Raw genomic sequence first — 19,327 nt, 5'->3', positions numbered from 1 at the left:
ATTCAATTTTTATTTCGCATATTTAATGCAAGAGAAAACCAGAGCAGCAGTCCTACATGCACAGAGGGCAAGTTAACGAATATTATTTAATTAATTGACCGGTTAAATGAATATTTTGATGCCATTTAAGCCCGAACCCGCCTAGTTAGTTGATGAAACTAAAAAATGTAATGCAATTTTGTGCGATTTGACCGCTTCGCTGCACTGATTCTAAATTAATTGTTTGGGATTTTAAGCTTCAACACTGTTTGTGTGCTAAAATGACAAAGGATTTATGCCGAGTTTTTTGCTACCATCTGGTTACAATTTCTGATTATTAAACTGGGGAATATTATTTTGCAAACTGAATTAGAATGGCGAAAAATGCGTAATTATCCCCGATTTAAGCGCCTCGCTGCACAGCTGCCAAATTGAATTGGTCGGGATGCCGACCTCCGAACTCAAATAAGTAGCTACAACTGTTTGAGTTCGTTGAAAACAAAATTTCCGCAGCATCAGCACGGGGATGTGAAATCGAAAATGAATCGGAAACACAACGGGCTACACGGGCGGAAAAAGGAAGCTCGCAATGAAAATCGAAAACGAAGACATCAGCAAACGTTTGCTCTGCCTTGCCATTATCGAATACTCACAACTGACTACCGAATACTGAATACCCAATGTGCCCGTTACCCTTTTTGATAATTACGATAATTGAAAGTAAATACGAGTACAATGCATAAGGATACACCGCCACCGACTGCTGTGCAAATACTACGTGGGCTATTTACACGGGCATCGCGCATACGCCACGTAAACATTTACATACCGCTGGGTGGCGGGATTGATGGTTGATTGGATATGGATGAGATAGCCTGGGCTAGCAGGGGGTCGTGTGGAGCGCTATGGAACGGTATGGGGGGAGCTCCGCATGCCTGGGGTGGGGCTTCTTTGTTGTGGGACCGCGATTGAGATTAATTGATTTACGGCTGCCAGCAGTTCGCTCATATCTTTCCTGAAATTAATCAGCAGAGGTCACAATTGACGTTATACGATTGCGAAATTGATGCTGTCGTAAAAATATAATGTGGGACGGGATGCGGGGAATGGGGACATAATAATAAAACTGAGCAATCAGCTGCAGCCCTATCCCCCTAGATGTTTATAATAATCCGAATTGCGTACTTGTGCCGCAGACTCGCGGCACTTCCTCTCAAATTTGCATAGCAACAAGGGGTGGCATGCGCTGGAGTTCATAATTTTCGCCTGGCTCTGTCGTTGCTCGGCAAACAATGCTACGGGGTTTTCCTCCTTTTGGCCATCTAATTGGTTTGTGACCGTGCCGAGCTCTTGGCCAGAGTTTTCCCAGCGAATTGCACCGTGTGCTCCGGGGAATCGGTGTGGCCATGGCCATTAAAGTGCCAGCGCCATCCAGGTGATGCCGAAATGAGGAAGCATGCAAAATGGGAGCGACTTTAAAGAATGGAAATTTATAGCCGTTTAAGACAGCTTATATTATTCAGAATGAAATATCTTACTAAACTGCAGTGCGTTTAAAGTTTCCAAGTTATCTATCAGAATTCCCAATCCACCGATTCGAGATTAAGACATAGTTTATGCATCGTGTACAAATATTTGTATACTAACTCATTACACGATTTTCAGCCACAGCGGGACACACTCCAACTTTTCAAATAATTTTTAATAAAACCAGCAGAAAGTGTTGCGGCTTGGGTAATAAATGCCTTCAGGTGCTTAGAGTGCTGCGTGTGTTGTCTGCCGCGTTCTTTTTTGGTTTGTTTGGTTGTTTGGTTGTCAGTTGGCTGTTGCTTCGCCGTTGCCGTGTTGTTTATGACAGGATTCCGTTGCCACGGGGCAAGCAAGGAGCGCAGGATGCCACCCACATCGCACACTTGGCGCAGTTTTCAAAAGTTGCTACCAAAACTTTTTGCCTGCGTGGGAATTTGCTGGCGTGGGGGACGCATATTTGCCATGCCTTGTGTATGACATAAAATTTCAAGTTCAATCGTTTCTAGCCAAAAACGCAAAATGAGTTTACTTTGAATAAATCATGAGTCAACTGGGAAGTGGAAAGTGGGGGAGTACTCCGCCATTAAGCTGTGGCCAAACTTACGGGATGGCCATGTGGTTTCTAACATTTTTACCCGGGGCTTAATGCTTAAATCTGAGAGCAAATTTCAGAAGCTTAATAGACAATATATATATTTAATTATAAGCCTGGGAACTATTTATGGCTTGTTATATTTAAACATTTATGAAACTGATATTATTTCTATTTAAGTCCATTAATTTGCTGTTTTTATTTTGAGCAGGGCAGTAACATAATACGCTTGTCTAAGAATAAATTCCGAGTTACGAAGCTTCAATTTAGCACCCACACCTGAGGAAAAAGCGAATGCCAGCTGCTCTACTTAAATTGAAAATCTGAGCTGTCAATTCGACCGGCATTTGTCCCATTCCTCCGGCCTGTCAGCAAAATGTTTGCAATATAAATACTTGATATAGACGGAGCAGCATCGGACAATTGCAGCTGCTCATTATTTTGCATTTCCCCCCAAATAACCCACCCAATCGGCTCCATTCAGTTATCAGTTCCATTCTAAATTCGATCTCCCAATCGTGTCGCCAACAGATGCGCCCGTCTGCAGCAGCAGCTCCATCACCGTGATTGGAGCCTCCTTGGAGGAGGCCGTGCCCATCCCGTGCCGAGTCAACTCGGATCCGCCCGAAATCGACTTCGAATGGACCTTCTCCACCAGCGGCGAGCACTTTGAGGTGCCCTCCGGCCACTACGCCACCATCCAGGACCCCACCATGACAACCACCAGCGATGTGAGGCGCACGGTCGTCGAGTCCAACGAGACGCACTTCGAGAGCTACGGTGAGTCCATACACTGAGGAAAAAACAAGCTGCTCCTTTTAACATTATTGTACAGACTTAGTATGTAGCTAACTAAAAGTGAAATGAGAGCAAAATCAATCGCATTTGCAATCTGAGAATGGTTCGATCTCGATCTGAGTTTGCCAAACGCATGATTCGATCTTGGCTTGATTTTGAGTTCGGAATTCTCAAATGGTTTTTTTTCTGTGAGTGTACAGACTCTAGTTTCAGCCATTACATAATAGTTTAGAGCAGCCTTAGGTGAAAGTACAATGGAGAGGCATTTGCATGTGCTTGCGCTTGAGCGGGCTTTAGAAATTAGCATTTCGCATAGGCCTAAGTGCGGCCAGAGGTGGCAGACACCTGTGTATCTGAACAATAGGGGCTGTGGCTGTGGGCTGCAGATACTTTTATCAATACACTCGTATCATGCACATACTCGCACCACATGGTCGCAAATTGGATTATCTCCTGCCGGCCCAGTTGGCCTGACTGAGCTGCTTGGGCAAGCAGAACTTATTTCATTTAACTTGGCCAAAAAGCCCAATTTAATAAACGCCCAAACCGAATTGCAATTTACACCTGTAGTCTGTCCCCCATTTACTTACAGTGGAAACCGTCAGCGAGCTGATCTACACGCCCAAAGGCGAGCGGGACTACGGAACTTTGGCCTGTTACGGCCGGAATGCCATTGGAAAACAGTCGGATCCGTGTGTGTTCCAGGTGGTGCCAGCAGGTGAGTTTAACTGCCTTCTAAACAAATAGGAACTATTAAAGCCACCAACTTCGATCTAATATAATTGATATACCATAGACATAGCTATTGCATTTAATTAATTTATTACCAAAAACCCATGCAATATCATTATTTAGTTCCCTTCTTGTCGCTCAGACAATAAATCAGGTTTTAGCCAAATTTAAATTTTAGCCACTTTAAATCATATGCAATCATTTAACAAGCACTAAAGTATTATTGATGGCAAGATATTGATACAAAATATGAAATTCATACCGATTAATGAGAAATTAACACAAATACAAAGGCATAACTTGCGGACAGCCGAATGTGCATATATCTTCCTATCAGTTTCCTTGTCAAATAGTTGTCTAATAAGGTGAAGTTTAAATTGGCATTGAGCCAGGAAAACGATCCATTTACCGTAGTTAGTACCACTGTGTTTTTGAATCGCATTTATTCCCTGCAACATAATACGTATGCTGCGAATGTTGTTTGGCATTGATTGGTTTCGCTTACTCGATCTTTGTAGCCAAGCCGGGGGCACTGCGAAACTGTACACTCCGGCCGTATGTGGTGACCTCCGCCTCGCTGAACTCATCGAATCAGACGACAATGCATGCCAATCAGATGCTGCCCACACAATACGGCAGACACGAGTCGAATTACCCGCACATGGAGTACGTACGTGAGCGCCATAACAGCAGTGGCGGCAATAACAATGCCACTGCCCCGGCAGCTGCCCGGAACAATGTGGCCAATAAAAATATGAGGGGCAGGACCAGTGCCGGCCAGGCCAAATCCAATAATAAGCAGCTCACTCAGCAGCAACTACAGCGCCTCAAGAAGCGGACATCATTCACACCGTCCCAAACACTGGCCGCCATCGAGCGGCAGCGCCAGAGGAAGCAGCAGTCGCAGCAGCAGCAGCAGCACCAAGCCACTGCAACCAAGTCCGGTGGCGATAGCAAGCCTGATGGATCGCCGGCCAAGTCGTCGAAGCAGCGAATGCGGCGTGCCAGCCGAGACCCGCAGATACAACAGCAGCAGCAACAGCAACAGCAGCAACATCAGCTGCATGCAGCAACATCAATAACCAGCAGCCAGCGGAAGCAGGCAGAATCAAATTTATCAACGTCGCATCTAGGTAAAGGCAGCAGCAGGAGCAGCAGCAGCAGGAGCCGCAGCAGCAGCAGCAACATCAACAGCAAGAGTAACAATGGCAAACAGCCAGCAAAGTATTTTAATAAGCGACAGAAAAACATGCACAAACAGAAGCAGCAGCAAAAGCTGAAGCAACTTAAGGGAACAACAAACGAGCACAACAGCAATATAATCCATCATTATGCAGCTTCGAGTTCGAGTTTGAGGCGAAAGAAGCGACTGGCAGCAAATGACATCTTGGCAACTGTGGCGGCGGCATCCACATCGGCATCATTATCATCCCCACCCGCATCCTCGGCCGCATTATTGGCAGCCACTGCCACGGCGGCGGTGGAAATCGAGCAGGATGTTTCTGCTGCTGATGCCGCTGCTGCCGCCAGTGGCAGCAACATTAAGCGCTCTCGCAAGTCCCTAACCATCCTAGACAAACAGAAGCAGCAGGAGCAGCAACAGTTGCTGCCTCCGAATGCCCCGCAAATAAGCAACCAGCCGGTAGCAGCAATTAGCGCCAACAATGTTAAGGAAACAGCAGCGACTTCGGCACAAGGTGCAGTTGCAGCGGGAGTCAAGGACAAGGCGCCGTCCTCCAAGGAGGACTCCACTGACAATGACAACGACAACGATGGTGACGAGGACGACGACGATGATGACGATGATGGAGCAGAGATGGATGCTGAAACAGAGACTAATGACGAGGAGGATGATGAGGACGAGGGTGGAAGGGCCCACGATGACGACGCAGACCTGGATGAAGATGTTGCCCAGCTAGCCACCGACGCCGATTACTTGGCCGACGGTCCGGGCGATCTGGAGGAGTACGAAACTGTGGAGGAGGTGGATGGCCAGGCGAAAAATGTGCACATGCTGTCCCTGGAGGAGCAGCTGGATCTGGAGTCGCTGGAGGACAACGTCGAGGAGGAGGACGACGGCGAGGTCGATGATATGTACAATGTTAGCGATGATGACTTTGTGGCCAGTGTGGCTCTCTCCACATCCGACACCACAGCCGCCACCCCGCTGCAAAGAACAACAGAAGGACCTCATATAAGGGAGAAAGCCACCCAAAGCCAAACCCAAACCGACTCCGCTGCCGAATGGCAGCTTCCCCATTTCGACTACTCACGCATGGAGTATAGTTTCAGCAACGGCGTAGTCACCCAGAGCTTGCTGGGAGGTGGGGCGGTAACCGGGGCTGGACACGATGGCTTTGCGGGCGGCGGAACCATCAATTTCGACAACTACGACAACATAATCTACTCCACCATGGAACTCGAGTGCATGCCAGGATACGACGGCGGACTGCAGCAGCAGTTCTTCCTGGAGGCCTACGACTCCAAGACCAAGAAGCTCAGGCTCAACATGAGCAGCACCTACATGGACGTGCCCGTCTTCCGGATCGATCTATCAGGTGAGAGTTATATCCACCTAATGTGGGAGGTTTTAATGATGATTAAAGATGACATATAAGTGCTTAGTTTATCTATAGGGTGGGTTATTATAAGGATATACTTGGTGTATCTTAGAACTTATACCATTTACTCAACGTAGTTAATAGTCCATGACTAGGCGGGATATACATAAATACCAGGTTACTACTGATTACTAAGTTCTTTATAGCAGCAGGCTTACAATATGTTAGATCAGATATAGTATCTTTTTTAATTCCTCTAAATGTGTGGCTCTAGTCTCAAACAAAATCTCCGCTAACATAACTTGTTTAAATAGTCCTCTAAACGGGCAACTCAATTGCTTGGCCGTTAATGGTTCCGGAGAAATCCAATATTTCCGCAGATTTTCGCTGCCCCGGAGCAATGTTTTATTACACGATGCTTATGTATTATTATATTTAAATGAGGCTGGCTTAGAAATCACGAGGCCAGGGTGTTGGTCGTACAATATTTACAGTGCTGTGCGAAAGCCGCAAACTAAGGACTTGACTTTTATGCGGCCAGCAGCAGCAAGGTCCAAGGACCAAGGCAGAAGGAACAAGGAGCTGGGAGCAGGAACACAGCAGCAGCAACAGCAACAAACACTAAAACAAAAACAAATCAAAGTAACAAACTGAGCAAAAAGTTGAGCTGGCGAAATTGCGCGTTGGCTTCAAGACAAGGAGAAAATCCTGCGGCTCGTCGAGGAATACCTGCACTGAAAAAAATTCTGTGATTAAGGGGCTTGAATTTATTTAGTCACTATTTTTATGGTAATTTTTAGTTCAATGAGTTTTGAAATACTTAAAAAGTTAGTAAGCTAAAACAGCCATATATTAGATACAAGAAATATTGCTTTCTAATACTTTTTGTACCCGATGAAGGATATATATTACTTAAATATTGTTCAGGAACTAATTTCCAACGAAGGATTGCTCTTGATAGTGTAATCAATTTTTGCTAGTACTACCTGAAACTATGTTTTCAACTAGAAAACACATTCAATGAAGTTTACTTTCAATCCCACAAATGTTACTTCTCTTCGAAGATGATTTATGTGCTTATCCCATCATTTTTCGCCGTGTAGTCAGCGAGCTAGCACTACGCAGATTAATTAGTTGAGGGTGCCAGGACCTCAGCTCAACCCCTCCCCCCTCCCCCCTCACATCCCTGTGCCTCAGCCATTGCTGGCACATGCTGTTGCCTGTTTTGTTGTAATGAATTTTAGCTAGTCAGCAAAACTTTTATGCCAATGGCGTTTTGAGGTGGGGAATTGGATGAAATAGAATTCTGCCAGGAGGGGGCTGCTGGGGGCGTGGCCTAGTTGCTCGGGGGGCGGGAGGGCAGAAGAAAGCTCGAATCGAGCTGTTGAAAAAGCAAGAATTATCATGGGGGGAGGCCGGGAGGCAGGGAGCCGAAAATTATAATATTACATTTGATTCTGCGGGCATGAGGCGAGTTAATGAGCCACATTTCGGATTATTAAAGTTGGCAACTTGGCAACGGGCGAGATGGCCCGATCTGATCCCGGTTCCCAGCCCGCTGCTCAGTGCTGCAGTGGCATCTTTTCCAGCCAGCTATTCCATACCATATCGATGACTCCGGGGTTAAGGGGTTTCGGCGATATTTGCAAAGTCAAACGAAGCGTAAAGTCACGATTAGTTAGACAGGCGTGTTAACGACTCTTCCGATGATTGGGTGGGGGGTTGGGCGCGGTTTTTGGGGGTGCTGTTTTTGTTCCTGCGGCCTGCCAATGTATGCGTATTAGTCCTGCCACGCCCCCTAGCACCCACACCCTGCGAAACGCCCTTGTGCAATGGTAGTTGCCATTTTAATGAGCTGCTATCGGTGCAAGGAGAGCACGGGCACAAACAAAACTTTTGATGCGCGCATTAAGAAAAACCAGAAAAACGGAAAAACAGAAAAACAGAAAGGCGGAAAATCGGAAAATCAGAAAACAGCGCAGCAGGGCTGGGTGGAAAAAAAAACACACGCAGTTTGCAACCGGGAACTTTTCATTTTATGCGACCGAAGTTTCGCACCGCGACGTGCTAATTAAATGCCTGTTTGCCTAATGAAGTTTGCACAGAGCACTACAAGTTTTAAATTAATGATCCACGATGACCCCCGACCAGCCCTGCACTAAATTAAGACATAAAACCGTAAAACATCAGGGGGGGAAGAGGTACTATATTTAGAAAATATTTATATATGTTATAAGAGCGGGCATTTACTAGACATCTTTAGTGTTATTAGTCCAGTGTTCTAGAGTTGTAAATAATTCAAGCAGAAAGTAGGGACCACTTTAAGGAATAACTTATGTAAAGAATGTTAACATGGATTTCAATGCTGTTGAATAATAGTTAAAGCATACTTTTAGACACCTTTCCATGATATTTGAAATCATGAATCTTTCAATGCAGTGCAAGGCACAAATAAATTATATTTAGTATCATATTTTGGAGTTGAAAACGAGTTAATCGTGGCACTAATTAATTTTCCCCCGCACAGATCTGATGCCCATGGACTACTATCCCGATGCCCATCCGGCCCTGCACCTGGTCGTGTACAGCGTCAATCAGAAGGGCCGCTCGGAGCCGATTGTCCTCGAGAATGTGCCCATCAATGAGGCGGACAAGCGTTCAGGTAGGAGTACAAAAAATGGAGTGGAAAACTACTGCAAAGTTTTCCCGCTTCGCTTGGGTGGAGGGGGGGAGGAGGGGAAACTTTGGCTAGACCAGGAGCGGAGAAGCATTCATGGCTTTTTAAGCACCATTTCACCTTTAAAAAGTCATTCAAGTATTTGCATATTCCGCTTAACCGTTTTAGTTTCATTCTTTCATTCATTTCTTTGTTGTTATTGTTGCTGGCGCTGTTAGTACAATTGCTCTTTTATTTAACGAGTTTTGTTTACGCTGGGGCGACACTGCAACTCCACTTCCCCCATTCCCTGCCCCATCTCCATTCGGGATCCCTTCATCCAACATCCCTGGCTAGCCGAAGTAGTGACACAAAGATTTCTTATTCATGCTTTGTTATTCAACTTTGACGCTAATTTTCTTTAAAAGTTTTTCCGCTCTCGCGACAATCGAGGTAAAAAGTGTGAAAGTGCTTGTTTTTCGAGAATGTGTTGGGTGGAAAAGTACCTGGAAAACGCTTATAAAAGCCTTAGTTCACACTCACAGTATAGGATTTTCAGCATAATGTCCTATATGTTTAATGCGTAATCAGAAATTACTATCGACAACATTTTGTTAGAACATATTTGTGATACCGCATGTTAATAGCATACCATAATAATTCAATATCCCCAACTAATATGCACAATCGAATTATTGGTTTGAGCTGCATAAATTTAATTTTCATCTGATGGGCGAAAACAATTGAATGTGATTACCAAATGACGAGTGCATCCAAGATTCCCCTATTCCAAATGCACAAATTGTGAAAATATATCGAGCTATCTATCACAACTGCCAATAATTACTCACTTAAACAATTTGCATTACTTTCAAGTAAGTCCCTTAATTAGTTTTATTATATAGTTTTATTCCGCATCCGTAATGATATTACATCGTTTGTTGTCCCATATTAAGTCAGTCGAATTATGCACCAGCATGCCAGTATTTATTGCATCAGCAATTCGAATGGCAACACTACCTGACCAGCATCATCATCATCATCATCATTATTAAACGCACCGCACGGAGAGTTATGTATTACTTATGCTTCGAGTACTGTCCACACTTGGTCAGCCAATAATGTTTATCTGCACAATTGCATATTTGAACGGCATGGACATCGAATCCACTCAATCATCTCCTAATGCCCTCCTTGGAGGCCTTCGATGTGCGATGGATTGAGTGCTGGCCAACTTATCCGGCGTATTATATGACAGCTCCGTTACCAGTTACCATTTACCTGTTACCAGTTACCAGTTACGAGCTGGGATATTCTGGAAGATGGCCCTGTGTGGGCGACTTAATTTGCGAGCATGCAATCCACCTACACCTGCCCGCCAGGTGTCAATATTTGCACCTTGGTAAATATAAAAGCTTTTCTGCCAACACCCGAATGAAATCGGTCAGGTGAGCAGAGAGGATGTACATATAGGATGTACTGGATGGGCGGCAGGAACATTTTACAATGGCAACACTTGATGCCACATTAATGTAAATATAATCAATTTCATGTTTTAGCCAAAAAAGCGATGGCAACGCAAAACCCCAACAGAGAAAAGAAATATCTTGTTATGCTAAACTGACACACAGAGATTCCCCAGCAGTTACATTATACCGCCAGCATACAGCCACATGCACTGAGAGAAACGCAAGGCAAATGAATTCATTTAGAAATGCACGAAGTAGGAAATATTTACAGCCCAAAAGTACACAGCTAGAGTTCCCCGAGTGGCCATTATAGTTGTGAGGGTATAAATTCTCCCACGCGAAGCACTCACTGCGTTTCTCTCAGTGCACACACATCCACCCTGTGGTCGCACGATAACAAGGTATCAAAAGCGGCAGCGGAAAGCGAGCAGACACCGGAGCCATAGCTCCTGATACTCTCGCACAGAAGCTCGTCGTGGAGCTCGGGCCCAAAGCCCAGGCGCACGAAATATAAACGATTACTGTACGACATGGAAAAATACATTAAACATGTCTTATCTGAATACAATATCCCAAAAGACAACGGTGCAGAAAGTGAAGCGAAGTAAAGTAAAATAAAATTATACTTGTATGTAGGTGGATCGCGGATCGGAGGCGGGCGGCAGGGAAATGTGACCGCCATTGCAATAGATGACAGCCAGCTCCTCCTGCCTCCTGCCTCCCGCCTCCAACTTCATTTTATTGTATACCCTCTACCGCTGTCTGCCTCGTTTTCTTGAAATGGAGCGCCAGACGCAGACACCGTTTCCTTTATTTATGCTTACTTTGTGTAAACGCATTCCTGCCTTGAAAGCCACATGGGCACGTTGGCCTACACAGGGAGAAAAAACAGGACTATCTGTATCCCACAGGTGTCAAGCAGAAATATCTACTAAATACCAGCAATCCGTTGGATACAGGCCTGCCTTAATAGAAGTATCTTCTGTATCTTAAGCATTTACTCAATAGATTAGTCCTATAAAACCTAGTTCCTTCTCCGAGTAAGCACTCATGATTTCTCCCAGTGCCCTCCGTATTCCCAATACATTTTAACCAATCCACTTTTTCATCATCTCATCGAATCATTTATATCTCAAACGGGAGCATTAAATCGAATTAAGCTCATGAGCAGAGGCAGGGGATGAGGCAGCCGGAAGGAGAGCAGCCAGCTCCTGCCTTCACTCATCCAAATGAAGCCCATGCAAACAATTGGCTTATGAGCGGCACGCAGGACCCGCTCCTGGTGGTTGGGATGCGAGGATAGTTTGCCACCGTAGTCCGTGGAGCCACTGAGCTCTGCTGCCTGCCACACGGAGGAGTGACTCCAACCGACTCGAGGCTCCTGGCTCGGTTGCCTGGCTTATCCGCTTAAGTCGGGGCATGTGCATAGAGGTGGGCCCCCAGTTGCCGGCACACCATTCCAGGTGGTTTTATTGGTAAATATTTGCACAAGTGTGAAAATTTCATTACGCCAGTGTGCTTATATTTAAATTAAATTTCTTTTTCTTCTGGCATCTCATCTCGACTTGTGTTTCGGTTTCAAGTGCCCTCTTCCTGGTTGCCAAATATACATTTTATTTGGCAAGCGATTGCTCGCTTCGGTTTTGTTCCTTTTATGCCCTTTGTGTTGTCGGGCTGCCTGATGCGATTGGGGATTTGTCGCCGGCGGAGCGGACGGAGCGGACGGAACGGACGGAGGATAAGGATACGGATGTATCGGAGTGTGTTTGCTGTATGTGCCCAACTGGATAATTCGAAAATGTTGCCGCCCACATGCAAAAGGTGCGCCGGTTAGTGCCAATTCTTCACATTCAGCCATAAATGAGAATTGAGAATTACGTATCCGCCATGTGGTGTCGTTTGGCTGAGCATCAAACGGAATGATGAATTTATAATGAATTATTCCCACTCCCCGACATGACATTGAATAAATGAATAAATTTGGCATTTAATTCAATTCACTCGCTCGCCAATATGCGCATCGATTCATAAATCATTTAAACGCTACATGAGCATAACGAAATTAAATAACAATTTATTTATCTGCTCGGATGAGCGTTAAGAAATTAATAGAGCACCAGCTTACCAAATCCCATTCGAGTGGCGTAATGCCAACTGTGTGCGTGCCTAATTTCGAATTTGGCTAAACCGTCGGGATTTGGGCCATGCAAATAGGTTTCATGATTGATGCCTTGTCCTAAATCAGGACTCGTTTGCCGGCTGCAATTGCCAGGCATTTAGACCGATCTAATTAAAATTAAAAATGCCAACCAGTCAGCATTCCACTCTTCCTTCTATTTTTTTCATCGAGTGCAATGCAAATACAGCCAGTTTCAAAAGTTTATAACTCATTCCATGGCATGTATACTATTCCACAAGCGAAAGCCTTGAACTTTCGGTAAATGTAATTCGATTAAGCCATAATCTGTCAATCCCTTCAAAGTTTTTGCAAGATATAATCAAATTGAAATAACAATACACAGTAGTACAAGATTTAATTAACATTTTTCCACTATTTGCTGCTCACACAATCGCTTTTCCATTGGTTGAATATCTTAATCGGCGATTGAAATGCATTGTTTCAAGCCAACAAGTTACCGACATGCTGGATGTTTTGAATGAAATGTTATAATACGCTCAATGTCCTGCGTTGAATTCGTTTTTATTAACCCCCCCTATATGGCATGCAAAATAAAACGCGTGGCTGAAATGCTTTTAGCCGGGTAAAACTCGATAAACTATACAAATCGAAATAGCAAAAACTTTCGGCCCTCGCATTTTGAACGCGCTGTATGGCTGAGCACACACACAGCTACGAGCATATATTTGTACTTTTTCCAAAAGTCATGTGCCGGCAATTACAACCCACCTAAAAGTGGGTGGCAGTGGGTGGTGGGTGAAAGTTGGAGTGTGTGCTTTGCACGGATGTGTTCGCTTAGACGCAGCCATGCATAAATGAGCAATTTCGCCAGCGGCGCAGTTTCGTCAACATTTGGCACAGCAACATTCGGCAGTCAAAGAATATTTATTGATTTGCAACTTTGGCGTTTGGCTGACAACAAGACCAGGTTTATAAATTAGCAACATTCTGCATGCACCACCCATCCATTACCCTCCCATTACCATCCCATTACAGCCTGTTGTTAGCATGTCGTTTGGTTGTTACAGTAGGCACTGCGTATAAACTGACTTTTATAAAGATTTATAACGGCTTTGGTTTAATGGCGTTGTGGTAAAAACATAAAATAGTTCCTTGCCTCTTTGTTTATCCAACTCCAGCGCTATAAATCCACATTTAATAACATCGTAATCGTATAATCAAGAAACCAGATACTAAATTGAACATAGCTAGAGTTGTTGTATCAAGATTGTTATTGAGAACTAATATTTGCTGAAATATCGAAATGAAATCATTGTTTAATCAATTCAGCATCCACTGTACTTCCGCTTTCTGATTCCTCGTGCTGTTTGGTCTGATGTTTGTCTATTGAGTTTCTGCGTTGCATATCCGCAGGCGCGCAATTTGTTGAATGTCGAGAATATACACTGTGTACGAAGGTGGGCGTCGCATCGCAATGCTCAGGTTGCGTATCCGCAGTGTGGGCGGCCGGCCTTGTAATGCATATTCAATTACGAGTTCCCCAATCGTCCGAAAATGCAGCCGGCAAGCGGATTTTAATTGAAATGCTTAGCGCTGACGTTAAAGCCATCGCCATCGCAATCGGGATCGGAATCGCAATCGCAAATACAACAAACTAAGCGAGCGATTGGCTGAAGGACCGCTGCCTGTGGCAGCCACTTGACATGCGACGTGCGTTTTATGGGCGCAAGCCCGAGGGGCGGGGGGCGTGGCGGCGCGGTATTGGCCATATGGGTTATGGATTTGGGTGATATGGCTGGATACGGCTGGAAAAGCGCTGGGCGAGCAGCAGTCAAGTGGCCAACGCCGCATCCAGTTTATTGGACCCTCGCCGACCAATGGCTATTTATCGAGTTCGGTCAGACAAAGAGCTGGCATATAGCTTTCATCATCAGAAGTCTGGGAAAATAACCTGCATACTCGTGCGTTTTATTTCACAAATTGTATTTTAAGTGCCGCATTCCCAATTATGTTTGAACTTTGCAATCAATGCGAAAGTCGCAGCATGATGAAAGTAAACGTATTTTGAGGTTAAATAACAGAGGTTTTTTAAGGTTTTAAAAAAATATATAAATAAATTAAAATTCCAAAGTTTATTACACTTTTCCTTTATCCAGATATATTGAAAAACTGATATTTTACATCATATATATTCGATATTATTATTTCATCGTGCATTCTTTTGACCAAATAAATAAAATGAAAATAATAATAAATCTTAACATATAGAATCTTATAAACTTATGTTTATTTTGTCAGTTTTTAAATATTTTTTTTACATTAGGCTTAATTTAGAATACATATAGAATTACCATGTGCAAAAAGGGGTAGATCTATGTTCGATTTAATCGAAACTACACCGTGAAATTCCTGAATAGGGAAATACATACCTTTTACCTTCTGTTTGCATGATTACAATTATTTCCACCAGCTGTATACACTTTCATTGAAAGTCCAAACATGAAAGGCACATCATCAATGAAGACACATCTCCGGCAGCAATGTCCTAATCGCTCTACCTTTTCTTGCTCCCTTTTTGCAGATGGTCGAATGGGCCTGTCCATTTTACCCCTGGCTGCTCTCCTCGCCGGCACACTATTCACCGTGGGCATAGCGGTGCTATCCGTGGTGGTCATCGCCGTTCGCAGGCGCCGTGGCCAAGGAGCCCGCAACATGTGCGATGACAAGGACAAGCACCTGGGTGGGTCATTGCAGCATACTCACGGCCATGTGGAGGTCACTCAAATACCCTGGCAGGGAATCAAATAGTTTCCTTTGATGGCCTGTCATCAAGTGTAGAGGTTTTCAGTTTCTATTGGGTGATTCGATCACATTATACACATCCTATCCAGCTTTCTACATGTATCTTGACTTTATGAAGTAGTATCCTCAATTTAAAACTTCAATCAAATTGTATCTACCAGAACTACATTACTTAACTAATTACAATACATTTCGAATTAATTATGAACTTGATGTCAGTCTTGCCAGTGAAAAGATCTGTTGTAAGGATGATAAATATGATTCCAAGTAACCTGCTGCAAGGGTATTTAGACCCCACAGTGCTGAGCCAACTCTACATGCTCTTGCTCTTTTTGCTAATGCTCCACTCTCCCGATAGGCATGGATGTGACGGTGACTGCGCCCCTGGAAACGGGAGCTGGCCACCAGCGGCTCGTGGTGGCCTACACCCTGAAGCAGGGCATCGAGAAGCAGCCGGACATTTTGAGCGCCCAGAAGAGTGCTCCAACTGGCGGTGACGCCTCGTCGCCGCTGGGAAATCGGCCGAGTGGTTTGTTCGCCGGCGGAGGAGGAGGAGGAGGCGGAGGAGCTGGTGGTGCATCTGCCGCTCCCATGACGGGCAACACTGGTGGCCACAAAACCACTGATTATGTAAGTGCCAGTGGCCAGGAGGAGGCGTTGCCCTTTAACTATGCCATTTATGTATGTAGTCGACACCACAGGCGTTTATTGCAAACGGGCAGGACTTTATAGACATCCTTTACATTGCATTTTCAGTATGTTACCCTTCAATAATATAAAATTTATACGTAAAATATACTGTTGTTTATTGTTTTAAGAGGATTATTTAGCTATTGACTTATACATACATTTTATGAAATATATTTTTCAGAATTTTCTATTGTGTTCTATGCCCTTTATTAAATTAATTATTGAAAATGGAAAGTATACATTCATTAATGGAAACATTAAACGAAAATGCAATGCAAAGGGAATGTATTATTTATATTTTATTGAGTCGTTTTTTAACTGGCTTTCTGATTAGCTACTAGCCAACTTACCCCGTTTTTCATTGCAGGATGGCAATGCGCCGCATCTGAACAGCCCGCCCTCGCAGTCCAGCACCTTGAAGCTGGAGAGTGACCCGGCGGCGGGCGGTGGTGGCCTGGTCGGTGCCCGAGGTGGCGGGAGCAACCCACCGCTTCTCTACGACGCCATGCCCACGCTGAGTCGCTACGAGCAGCTGGGCCTGAGCATGGCCAGCTACTCCGCCGGAGCGGCGGGCACGGGCGGCAGCAGCAGCACCCTCAGCTCCGCCGGCAGCACGGTGAGCAATGCGATGGCCGCCAACGGAAGTGCGGGCCCGGGTGGCTATGCCGCCCACCTGCACCACACGCTGCCCCACAACATGGCTCCTCAGCGGGGCCACGATCCGCTCAACCTGGCCGACTACCTGACCACCAGCAGCCTCATAGACTACGGCCTCAACAAGCCGCCCGCTGCGCACATGACGCTGCCCAAGGGCATGGGTCTGGGCCTGGGGATGGTAGTGGGCGTTGGAGCAGGAATGGGCGTGGGTCCTGGACCGGGAATGGGCATGGGCATGGCATCGGCGATGGCCGCCGGCACGAGCCTGTCGCCGTCGCAGCTCAACACCATCACGCACAAGTCGGCGGCAGGACGCAACCACATCATCACGGACACACTGCCCGGGCCGGAGAGCTGCGTCTAAGCACCATCCTGTCGTCCTGGCATGGAAACCAAAAGACTGGCGCACAGCAGTAGCCCAAAACACATCCGAATCAGAGTGACAGCGAACAACTACTAGTCATGTGAAGCTGCGGTCAAGTTTGCGGCGGAGGGGTTGAATACGTTAGTTAATCCAGGTCATGCCACCCCTATAAGTTTACTGATTCTACAGACCAAGTTTGAGAGTATAGAGTATAAAGTATACATGGTTTTATAGAAAAGTTGAAATCTATTTCGAAGAAGATACGTGTTGTTTTTAGTAAATATTCGCTAAATTTTAAATGTTTAAGTTTGTAAAACAACATATCCTAAATTTACGAACTACACTGTAAACAAAATAATTTTAGGATTGCAGAAAACACATTTTATTAGTTATATAGCGTTTTGTAAGCTCTATGATCTGATTAATATAAGATTGTTCTAAACAGGAAATGAAATGGAAAATATCATTGTCAAATTGAAACTAATTTAGGATAAATCTGTTGTAAAATTATAAGCGCTGTAAGAAAGCAACTTTTAAGTTGGTTTTGAGTTTGCTCTTAACCAAATTTGAACCGAGGGTACTACCAACTTGACCGCAGCTGTACACTTAAAAACCCTGTTCGACAGCGTCGCTTAGAAGTAATTACTAGATGTAGAGGAGTAGCTAAAGTACGAATATGTATATGTAATGCGTGTGTCTGTGTCTCCGTTCGTTTGTAAATGTTTAAGCTAAGCGTAACCGTAGATGTACTTGTATACTATATCCTCCGACTCGTGTAGGTCGGAGCCCATCCCAGCCCCGCTCCTCAGGGTTCAGTCTTTAATTTAAGGGGCGACCCCCAAGGTGAAACTAATCTTCCACGACCTGTGCCCATCGCGAGGCCGAGTGGCTGGGAGCAGGGCTCTCCAACTCGAAACTCGTTGTTGAATCTGTTTGTCCCGGCTAAAGTGAGAAGCACATATCCCCTAGAAAACATGGCCCCCTCCTACCGCAGACGCACTATTTGAACTGCCCTCCCGCGAACGAGATCAAAGTCGGGCCGACCCGAAAAAAGGCAAAGTTATATTGGACACGTCTTGCGCCATTGCGTGCCCAGTGCTGGTCATTATTTAACTTTTAAACACGCGCCAAAAACAGCACCAGATTTGAATTTAATGGTCACAGCAGTTGCTCCCGCTCCCGCTCCGGCTCCACTGCCATCAGCAGCGGGGCCAGCCAACAAGTGAGCAATAAAGAAAAGTTTAGAAAAATATCCCAATCCATGCTGCTGGCCGAATCCCCAATCCGGAGTACCCCATCCCGATTGAATGGGTATATAGAACTGGGCACGGATTTGTGCGCACGATAGCGCAAAACGATGACAATAAATGGAAAAGTTTTTAATAAGCTAATAAAATGATTTATGCGGGTCGAGCGATAAGAGGGAAAAAAGGCACGGAGTTCCACTTCCAGATGGCCATTTGATGGGCCCGATTCCGGCCAATTCCGACCGACAGACACCTCATTGACAGACGCCAACCAGTTGGACCTGAGCACCCACACACACACACAACGAATGTATTCTTGAGCATTATTTATTGGATATTGAATGGGTCGGCCCAGCTCGCAGGTTTGGGGCAGTTCCTCCTACCATCCCACTTTCATTGGCAATTGTTATCAAGGCATTAGCACATCGGAAATGCTATACGACTATATCTTACTCAAGACAAGGGCTAAACGTTTGTCATATCAGTTGGGCGATTCTGTTCTTGACTTTCTAACGAAGAACCGTAATGGGAAATTAAAAATATCTATGCTAAGTCATCGATAGCGATTAGTGAAATCAATGTATTGTCATAATGTTTAAATGTAAAAGTTATAGCATCCAGGCAACTGGTAGAGCAAATCGTAAACTTCCTCCAAGTTTATACATACATAGGCAAGGTCCCCGCTGTAGATAACCAAAATCGAGTGCGAGTAGTGCAATTTTAAAACGATCCCCAACAACCTGTAGCATCACGACATCCCCATGATCCATGTCGAGGTCAGCAGATACTATTTTATGAGCCTCAGAGAGGTCAACGATGTACATACATACATGCAAGCCCAAGTCCCGAAAACAGACAGACATACATATACACATCATTGTAACTGACTACATATGTAAAAATGCTTAAAATATTTGTGATAAAGTAATAATGTTAATGATAAGGAATAAAACGTAAATATATTAATGAGAATACATTGAGTTTGAATTAAAGCAATTCGAGTTGTTCTTTCATTGCTGGGAGGCAGAAGGTTTTCCCCAATTCTTTTTTCTTCTTTCGCAGATACAACTGTTGATAGCGATCCAAAAACATAAAAAAAACATTCACACA

The 19,327-nt window shown here is 44.8% G+C and overlaps 1 protein-coding gene across 1 annotated transcript in view; it reads left to right on the top strand.

Moving 5' to 3' along the window:
• The window catches only part of LOC6614047, a 97,952-nt gene extending 78,743 nt beyond the window's left edge, over positions 1–19,209 (top strand). Inside the window, exons 12-18 of the mRNA XM_032721567.1 lie at positions 2,633–2,881; positions 3,492–3,617; positions 4,150–6,189; positions 8,720–8,854; positions 15,039–15,197; positions 15,618–15,889; positions 16,317–19,209. Coding sequence (XP_032577458.1) covers positions 2,633–2,881; positions 3,492–3,617; positions 4,150–6,189; positions 8,720–8,854; positions 15,039–15,197; positions 15,618–15,889; positions 16,317–16,970 — 3,635 coding nt within the window. The 3' untranslated portion in view covers positions 16,971–19,209. The remainder of the gene's footprint in view (positions 1–2,632; positions 2,882–3,491; positions 3,618–4,149; positions 6,190–8,719; positions 8,855–15,038; positions 15,198–15,617; positions 15,890–16,316) is intronic.
• The last annotated feature ends 118 nt before the right edge of the window (positions 19,210–19,327 follow it).

The sequence above is a fragment of the Drosophila sechellia genome, chromosome 3R (genome assembly GCF_004382195.2).
Source record: "Drosophila sechellia strain sech25 chromosome 3R, ASM438219v1, whole genome shotgun sequence".
Classification (NCBI taxonomy): domain Eukaryota; kingdom Metazoa; phylum Arthropoda; class Insecta; order Diptera; family Drosophilidae; genus Drosophila; species Drosophila sechellia.
The sequence above is the reverse complement of the archived record's forward strand: the minus strand, read 5'-3'. Positions and strand labels throughout refer to the sequence as shown.